Source organism: Camellia sinensis, chromosome 1 (genome assembly GCF_055761805.1).
Source record: "Camellia sinensis isolate YWXY chromosome 1, ASM5576180v1, whole genome shotgun sequence".
Lineage (NCBI taxonomy): Eukaryota > Viridiplantae > Streptophyta > Magnoliopsida > Ericales > Theaceae > Camellia > Camellia sinensis.
In genome coordinates this window covers 221,017,587-221,027,770 of record NC_138961.1, presented here as the reverse complement: position 1 = coordinate 221,027,770, position 10,184 = coordinate 221,017,587, and the positions used below count along the sequence as shown (strand labels likewise).

Here is a 10,184-nt window from a genome sequence, read left to right as displayed (position 1 = left end):
AGCTTATCATTTAAAAAAAAAAAAATCCAGCAAGATGTCTCATTTTAATAGAAGATTGTGTATAGAAATTATGGAAGAATTGCAATTTTCCTAAATAAATTAGCAAGTATATACAAATTAGAAACTAATTGTTAGGAGGGTTATGATCCTATTAAGGTCCACAATACTTGCATTATTATGTTCCATGCTGCTACTCACTCATCCATTGATAGCTCATTTTTTGCAAGTATTTGCAGCGTGCATATCTTGCTCCCCTTTCTTAATGGAAAAACAAAAATGTTGAATAAGTCAGCTTTAAGATCATATTGAACAAATGTCACTAGTTTGGATGAATATTTAGATGAAATTCAATGCAGCAGTTGACAAAGAATAAAACAACTCATCTAATATTTCTTTCATTTATCCTCAACATGGCAATCATGTCTTGTTGCATAAGATTACATTGTAATCCCAAAACCTCAAACCCAAGATCTACCATTCATCCTTAATGTTCCTGAAATTTCGCATTGCACACCACAAAACTAGAGAGAAACCGACCACAAAGCATATTACTTACACTGAGCATATGTTTTAGCCCTGCCCAAAACGAATTAGCTGACACTAAAAATATACAAGATTTCTATATGCTCAACAAGAAGACAAAAAGCAAAAATATACGGTTACACCAACTATTAGCTGAGACAGAAATGAAGTATACAATCATCACGCTGCTCTGAAGCCATCGCCAAAAACTTGAAGTGAGCGGTGTACATGTCAGCTTCTGGGACAAGAATTGGTTGCAGAAATTATTTACACCGTCTTACAAGTTAGTGATGAGCTATAGTTAAAAGTCAGTGCAAAGGAAGCTCTCGTAAGTTGTCCCTTGGAGTGTCTTGTTGATTTCATCCCAATTTTTAATGTGTTCTGACAAGGGTCCTTTGTGTATCTTAACTTGCCGGCTTGTTAAGTTCATCACTGGGAGCCTTAGAAACTCTTGAACGTCCACCAATTTCTGCTACAATGGACAGAGGAGAGTGAGTTAAGGCATACCAGATAGCTAATCAAAGCAAGAAGTGAAACCGTCTCATCACAGACTGAGCATCAATATCTTATCAAATGGTAGATGCTGTATGAAGAAATTACTGATGTGAGATGGAAACTATTTCAAGGCATCCGAGAAATATATGTTCAATCCGACTCCAAATTTTTCAAGATAAAATTTGCAGGAAATATTATGACAGACAATATAAGTTACAACAAGAACTTGTTGGGGCACAAGAAGAACATATGGTATGGATAAATGAGTGCGTGTTATGAATTTCACGTTTAAAAAATTTGCTAATATCATGTGATGTTTAAAACATTGTTGAACCCATCCTCTCAAGAGCTTCAAATTTCAGATGAGTTGGTTGAGAACAAAACTATCACTGATATATGAGACTTTCAAAAAAATTGGAGGGATCTGTTATAGTCCTCACAGTGTGATTCTTGATAAGGTCTTCATAGTACAAAATGATGTGCCGAGTGCTGTGAAAGTATTCCAATGCCTTGGCCGCCGTCACATCCATTTGCTTCAAATCATTCATCACTGACGCAGAATTAATTGTTGGCTTGTATTTTGACAATGTTTCTGCCTGTAATAAGTAACCTACTATGAGATCACAATCACAGCACGCATGAGCGTGTGTGCAGAGAGAGAGAGAGAGAGAGAGAGAGAGAGAGAGAGAGAGAGAGAGAGAGAGAGAGAGAGAGAGACCTCTTCTGGTGAGTGGACATGAGCTTTGTGGGTCCCATTCAATTGCTTAGCATGTTTATCATAGGAATTTGCAAGCACTGAAAGCAACCGACGCAACAGATTTCTTCGAAAGAGAAATATCAGAGAAACACCTCTACTATTGAAGTACTCCAAAATTTCGTTATGGTGCTCCATCAATCCCTGAACATTGAAAACTTGCACTGAATATCCTCACAAGCCAAGTACAAACAGTAGTTTCAGAATCTAGAAAAACCACTAGCCAGTTACCATGTTCCAATTTCCAGAAACAGAGATTTATATTAGACAAGAAGCAATTGCAAGTTCAATATTTCTAAAACTTCTGTTTTAGTCATCAGTGACTCAGGATAGAAATGGTTAATGCCTTGATGGTATTATAAGAGATCCAACTTCCAAGGAAGCTCTTAAGCCCTTGGCTAATTTCCCTAGAGATATGTGCAAATATATAGTTTGATGGGACCGTGGCATTACAAAGGATGGCCCTACAGAATGACTAGAAATTGGATTGCATAAAATATAAAATGGCACTTGTTCACAAAAGAATAACTAAAACACTTAGAAACATTTTGCATTGTGCAACTATGTTATACAAATCATGGTCCGTGATTCAAGGTCTCCACTCACCCACATCTGGTTACTGGAGTTGCAAATTTATCAGCACTAGTACCATTAACCTAGTTCTGCTGTTGGTTAACAGTAAATTTGAAATTGATTCCACAAGGATGAGATCGTATGTACTTTCCAAAAACCAAATCCTAGACACTGGGAGGTCATATTCCAAGACTATTTTAGAAAAAGGAAAACAAATACAAAGTCTCAGTAAACATGTTTGATTCTTCTTCTACCGTGAAAATAATGATACCACGGGCATTAGGCCCACAATATGTAACTCAGTACAAACATCACATAATACACTGTTTTTCAAAGATATTACTATTTAATGACCTGAACAGGACTGCACAATCGCAAGAACCCTAGAAGGAGTAAGCTTCTCTATGTCAATATAACAAAGATGAGAATCCTACTCTAAATTATATCCACAGAGGAAGCTCCAGGTAACAAATTTAACAATGGACTCAAAAGTTTAGAGTTTGCGATTTGGGAGATCTTAATTGAGTTGTCAACTACTCGGAGAGCATGGATCTCTAGTGGTTTTAAATCAATAACATGCCCCTTAAGTGTATTGGCAACACTTTCAGGTAGTGTTTTGGTTCATCCCAACAAAATGTCCATCATCACGTTTGGTTCATTAAATAATGATGAAAAAAGCGTTGCAAATGGAATAATTATTCACCATTATAAGGGAATGGTCATTCCATAAGGAGGTTAAGGAATGACCATTCCACCTTCATTCCAGTGAGCCAAACACTACCTCAGTAGCAGAGAAACATAAAATCACAAAGTAATTCCAGGTTTCTACTAGGTTTCAATAAACATTTGCCAAAACAAAAGAAAGATAACATCCAAGTTTGGTTAAGAAGTTATGAGAGGGTGCTTATCTCTACAAGAGGAGTGCATTCTGAGGCATGGGTGAGAAGGGATGTCGAAATAGTGGTTTAAAAAAGTAATAACAAGGGGTCATAGCATTCAAATGTTGAGTCTTGAGACACTATGTCTACATTATTTGTTGTTCTTGTGTGTGTGTGTGGTTTCCTTGGTAAACAGTCTGATATAAAGCAGTAGTTCAATGAGGAAGAAAAGTGTTTACAGAAATAAGCAATGTTATTTATTAACCACCAAGTGAAGAAATAATAAAAATAACTATAGCTTAAAAAAAGTTGAGATTGTATACCTGATTAAGCATCCATTTGAAGCCAACTGCAGCCGAGCAATGATTCTTTGAAGCACTACTTAACCAATCCAAGTTGTAAACTCTATCCAACGTCTGCATAATTGAAGAAATATTATCCCTCCTCTCTTGAACATAGAATATCTCCCCATTGGAACTCACATTCATATGACTATTTAACAGTGTCTCAAACCATCCACTCCCAGATCTCTGCATTGAGACAATGGCAAAGAATCGAACAGGATTGCACGCACATTCAGCCCTGAAATGAACCAGAACACAACATTAGCAAAATCCAAATCAGTCCCAGATTCAAAACCAACATCAACAATTCATTTCTCACTAACCTGCTAAATGTTTCAGGCTTCGGGTAATGCAAGTAGGGAATTTGGGATTTATCGATGTCATAATCAGGATAAGACCTCTCAATGACTTCAATGCTTAGAAATTCAGTCTTGGTGTGGGTGTTTGATTGCTTTATGCAAATCGAACAGATATACAAACCACAGACCATTGCGAAAATTAAAACTACCGTCCTTAACAGTACTGGAGATTTCTTGGAGGGCTTTATGATGAGAGTATCCTGTGATCCAAAAATAATGCCCAAATATCAAGAAGCAAATTATAAATAAAATAAAATAAAAACCCTAATTGAGGAATTAAGTAAAACAAAAAGAGTAGAAGATAGAAATTATAAATTCCACGGGAATAAGAAAACTAGTCAGGGGGAAAATCATTGTGAATTTAAGACTGAAAAAATGTGGGAAAAAACAAAATAAAGAAATGCCGGTTTTATTTTATAAAACAGAAACTAAAAATTCCACATATAAGAAATATATTGATAGGTACAGAACAACGCAGTTCAGAAAATGCATATAGCTATACATTCTTCTTCAAACTCAACTACATATATTACACACACACACGCACAAATCAAAACAAAACAAAAAAAACATTTTTTTTTAATAACAGGGAAATAATAAAGATAAAAGACATCCTTCAAACCATCTGTATTAATTGCAAACCCATAAATCAAGAAATAATAAAAGATGAATGCAATGTGGGTTTCAAAGTATCCGAAGCCAGATCAGGGCATGCAAAGATTCACTTCAAACCCATTTCGAGTTAGCTTCCATAAACATCAACGGATTACCAATCCGCAACAAATTTTCAAAATAAAAGCTTGGGTACAAGAAGAAATAAGACATTTTCAAAATCACCGAACATACGCCTCAAAAAAAAAAAAATTTAAGGGGAAAAAACAGAGAACAAACCCACAAATTCAAGGTTGAAATGGATCAAAAAGCAAAAGCGAAAAGGGAAAGAAACAAGAAAAATGGAAATTTTATAGTTACCTTATTGACGAAACAGATATATTCCGCCATAGCAAAATCGAGAGAGAGAGAGAGGAGAAAAGAAAAAGGGTTTCTGCAGAAGTCAGATTCTTCTTCTCCTCTTCATCCCCTTTCTGTTCCACATTTCAGCTGGACCACTTGTCAAACATTGTACATATATGTAGAGAGACAGAGAGAGAGACAGAGAGAGAGAGAGACAGAAATCTGAGTGAGAAGCTAAAATCTAGGGAGGTGGTGAAGAACAAAGGAGAATTAGTTCTAAACAAATGGAGGGGGCTCTCTAGTCTTGCTGGTCTCTTTCAGATTCACTTGTATTCTATTCTATTCTATTCTATGTATGTCTTTAATAATTATATATGTATATGGGTCGTACGTAACTAGTAATGGTAGTAGAGTCGTAGTGGGGGTGCAATTCAAAAACATTACACAGCAATACTCATAAAATAATACTAAAGTCTCTTTTGAAAAAAATTATTATTTTTAGCAATATAATTATTATATTTTAAAATTATTTTTTAATAATATAATTATAACACTTTAAAAATATTAATATTTAAATTTAAAAAAATAAAATAAAAATTTCATGTTATCTGTATTTTTAATTTTTAAAAATAAATTAATATTTTAAAGGAAAAATCACTCATAAATCTAATTTAGAAAAATGTTAGTCCATTTAGTTGTACATATTTTTTTATAAATCAAATAGTCATTTTTATTTATAGTAGTATGTATTATTAATTTGATTTAGTAATATTTGAGTTTGCTTATTTGCCCTTTATTGTGATTATGTTTTTTATTTTTTTTTAAAGATTGAGTGTATATGGATAAGGTATGGTTTAATATTTCTTTTTTTTTTAATGGATTTCGTGGAGTGATTGTGGAGATTATTGATGTTACCTACTTGGTGATGTTAAATCATTTGCGTTTTTTTGGGAAGGCGTGTGGACTGTATCGTTCACATTTACCTACGTAACATCAATCCAAAGTCACATTGTCATACCATTAAGCCTCTCACTAACAACTTATAACATTAGCACCAAACACCAATCACATAACATAACATCGACACAGTCTGACAATCTCCGACAATTAACAGCCACTACCTTCTACTATTACCAAACTCCACCAATACTTTCAGGTATAGATCCTCCCATTAACCCCCAATATTACAAAATTCACATCCAATCATACAAGCATTAGCTACAACACCATGTGTCTGTTACACTACATACATGCACAACATCACATTTGTAATCACTTGTAACCCCCAAACCCGTGAAAATATTACAATATTAACCATGTGCCTGTCACATTACGAATATGCACAACGTCACATTTGCAATCACTGGTAAACCCAAAACCTTCGACGTGAACAAGATCACCTAAAACCTCACATGACGCACCAATTAAACAAAAATCCATTTCGAGCATCGACCTTGATGTCGTATTGCTTCACAAACAACCGAACTAACATCGAAGACACCCAAACTTGTTGTCATCGCACTAACACACGATCAATGATGCCGTCAAGGGATTAATTTTAAATGGCCGACGTTACGTCTTCAATGTTAATTGCACTCTAAGGTGTCCCAGTGCCCATACCATTTCACCCTTCGTAAATTTGATAGAAATGGGTTTTTTTGATTTTCTAAGGTTTTTTTTTTAGGGTTTTGTAATGTTATTTGGGGAATAACAAATTTTGGGTATGACGTTCCCAATTCCAGCATTCAACTCACACAAACTGATGATCAACACTGCAACATCGTCAAAGAAACGTTGACGTTCTCATTTTTGAGCTTCTGTTTTATTCGCAATGGAGGGAAAATGAAAAAAATGCTGTAGTATACTTTTGAATTTTTTGGTAACTACAACATCACATAAATATCCAATATATCCCTTCAAATAGTCAATCCATGCGTTACATTTGTGGGCTCAAGTGTAATTAATATTGACATGGGACCAACCAGTCTACAAAATAAATTGTAAGACTAAATTATTCAAACTATCTAAATTTGAAATTTATTAATGTTTTCTCCTATTTTAAAATAATAAAAAATAAAATAAAAGATTAATATTTTAGGATTGAAAAAATACCAATTGAGGTTACAACAGAAGGCGTGCGAATTGGTAAAGGCCGGTGCACTTGAAGACCTTTGACTTTGGTTCGGTGCGATGAAATCATCGCTTGTTTGCCCCTTTCCCAACCCTGCAATAAAAGTTTAAAAACTATTTGAGAAAGGTATTAATGTAAAATGTAAAAAAATTGTATAAAAAGTAATGCATTGAGTTGTGAGTCTTTTTAATTTAAAATTGACAACTCATTTAGATGTATTTTATTTATATATGAAAAAAAAAGAAGTCACTTTTCTGATATTTTGGTGAATCATTTTATATGAGATTTTGAAGGCTAATAATATTTGTCTTATAAGACGGAAAACAATCACTTTTAAATATAAAAGTGCTTTTTTAATTGAAGCTCAAATAAATAAAATTGTAAAGTTAGTTGTTAAACTAAATTATAACGATGAATACTTTCAATTGAAGGTTAGGCCGTGCATTTAATATGGTATTAGAGTCAAAAGTTGTACTTGTGTTATGTGGATGTAGCAATGTAGACATTCCACACCAATTTCGAACAATATTTAAAATGAATTTTATAAGATTGTGCACAATGGTTGGCATTGGGCTTCTAGGTTAGCCCTCGCTCTCAAAATTGCTAGCTAATCTTGCATGTGAGGTAAACTTCGTGTAATTATTTTTTGACAGGCCAGATCAAGCTAGTCTGGGGCCAAAAATTTTAGGCCCCTTAGTGTAATAGGTTTGACCTAGATGGGCTAATTGGTTAAGATTTAGACATACTTAAAGCTTTTAATTTTTTTTTCCTATTTTCTTACTCATAGGCCTGATTTGCAGATTGACTCCCATAACTCTCGAGTCAATAGACTGAGTTTCAACACCTAGATCTAGACTCAACCTAAGCTTGTTCAAATTAACGTAACATGCATCGAGATAAGGGCTTAGATTGGATAAAAGTTAGACATGTCATACCCAAGTAACATGCATCGAGATAAGGGCTTAGATTGGATAAAAGTTAGACATGTCATACCCAAGTCTTCGAGAGAAATGATAATTTTTGACATATGACACATTTAACTTAAAATATCTTTTAAGTTGTAGCTCAAAAAAAAGAACTTGTGAGACCATCTGTTAAACTGAATTATTATGACAATGTTTTGAAACGAGCACGAGGCCACCCATTCTAATAATATGCATAGACTTCCTTGTTTTTAGAGGAACATTTTTGTCATCCTTAATTGAGCATTACCTTATAGAGGCATGCATGCTAATTGATTTGCATATTCATTTATGTTTAAGAAATATAAGTCACCGACATTCTCATACTTCACCTAAGATCATCTTGATCCACAGAAACAAATTATAATCAAGATGATTAGGGTCTAAACACCTAATAAGATTAACTACCTCTTGAAAGTTTGCTTCGAATTCAACTTTCTTCTAATTGTGCAACATTTTTTTTTGGTTCCAATGAAGTTATACGATTGTTTTACTCCTTTATTTTGGTGTGCACAGTTGTCACATTATAAATAGAGCTAAAATGATGTTGATATGGGCTACAAAATGGATCTCATGGTTGAGCAAGGATTCTCTGTCCTTAAATATTCCCGTTCCTCTGTCTCAAATTACTTACAACCATTAAATCATATGAGAATCTCAAGATTTGAGAATCTTAAGGCATATTTAATGGTTGTGAGTGATTTGGGACAGAAGGACAGGGGACAGGAATATGTGGGAACAGGAGATCCATGGGCCTCATGGATTACACCATTGTGTGTCTCAATTAAAATTGTTCACTATGTAAGAAATGCCCATTAAAATATGTTCCCTATGAACCCAATGGATGTGCAATTATGGAATAGAAAGGACCACAAGCGTGGAATTTTGATCCTGCACCAATCTTTATGTTAGCTTATTCAATATCATGGATTGTCCATGAGATCATTACTTTGCTTTTGACTTTGTATTTACGCAAACTAGATGTTTTAGCAACACATAAAATAAACAGTTTATTGACTTAGGCCATTTTGAAAAGTAGAAAGAAAAAAAAAAAAGTCAGTTATTGATTTATTAACTTATTTGGATCACATTACTTTTCTATTTTTTTTACGTTTTTTCAAAAAAAGCAAAAAAATAAAAATAAAAAATCAATTAGTTAGCTTTTTTCCTAATTCCCAAAACAAGTCTCATTGACTTATTTGGGTCCCACTATCTTTTTACTTTTTATAATAAGTAAAAAAAATAAAAAATAAGCCATACCCAAATTGATTATAAAATTGGAATGGGAAAAAGAATGTATGGACTAGACCATGGATTATTAAAGCCTTTCATTTTTATGTCTGATTTTTTCATATTAATTATAATTACGTAACTCTGTTAGTGTAAAATTTCAATAAGGCATCAATGAGGGGTTTGTGATGTCCTCAATGTACCAAATGAGTTTGTCAGTTTAAACTTAGAAATCTAAGCGGTTTATCATTTCGGAAGTACCTTCTTTTTGTAACTACTTCATCATTGGAAGGAAATTAACATATAAAGCATGTTTTACTACCAAGTGTTTCATATTTATAATTCGAACAGTTTATTTTATATGACACACAATGTTTATTATTTATGAAAAAAATTAAATTTATCAAATAATCATAAAATTCATATTATAAAAAAATAACAAATCAATGGAAAAAAAAAAAATTCAAAAACATAACGGTGCAAGTGGAGTATATGTTTTGACACAAGTAATTACGTTTTTCATTTACACCAGAACACAAAACCACCTGCATCTTTATGTTTTCCAAATATTTTAAATCCTTTTAATTGATTTGTAATGTCTTCGGTCTGTATTATAATTTATATGTTCTCAATGAAGTCAAAACAATATAGGTTCAATTTAATCACTTTTTTCTATCATGCTTTGTCAGCTAGTATTATGGTCTCTTTTGGGAAGTGTGTTAAAAGTCACTTCTCAACTTTTAATTCATTTTGAATTATATCATCTCTCATATTTTTTACACGTTTAAAAATAAAAAAATAAAAAAATCAACTTTTAACCATTTTTCCAAACCAACCCTATCTTTATCATGCATCCAAAAGGTCACAGATTATTTCATATTCTTCTCAATTAACCTTCTATTTCTAAATCTTTTAGATGAAATCAGAATCTCTGGAGCAGTGGTGTCTAAGGAGCACAAGAACTTTAAATTTAAATTTCATA

General features: G+C 33.2%; 1 protein-coding gene across 2 annotated transcripts; it reads right to left on the bottom strand.

Moving 5' to 3' along the window:
* Positions 1 to 370: 370 nt before the first annotated feature.
* Positions 371 to 5,249, bottom strand: LOC114308968 (uncharacterized). Of its 2 annotated transcripts, none has more exons than XM_028254652.2 (6): positions 4,898 to 5,249; positions 3,890 to 4,125; positions 3,546 to 3,804; positions 1,736 to 1,915; positions 1,458 to 1,613; positions 371 to 991 (listed from the first exon to the last, which is right to left on the bottom strand). In XM_028254652.2, exons 1-6 carry the CDS (start codon positions 4,925 to 4,927, stop codon positions 824 to 826), a joined length of 1,029 nt encoding a protein of 342 aa, XP_028110453.1. In that variant the 5' UTR covers positions 4,928 to 5,249; the 3' UTR covers positions 371 to 823. The 2 variants fall into 2 exon arrangements, with proteins under 2 accessions (XP_028110453.1, XP_028110452.1); XM_028254651.2 differs by having other exon boundaries at positions 371 to 994; positions 4,898 to 5,231.
* Positions 5,250 to 10,184: the final 4,935 nt, after the last annotated feature.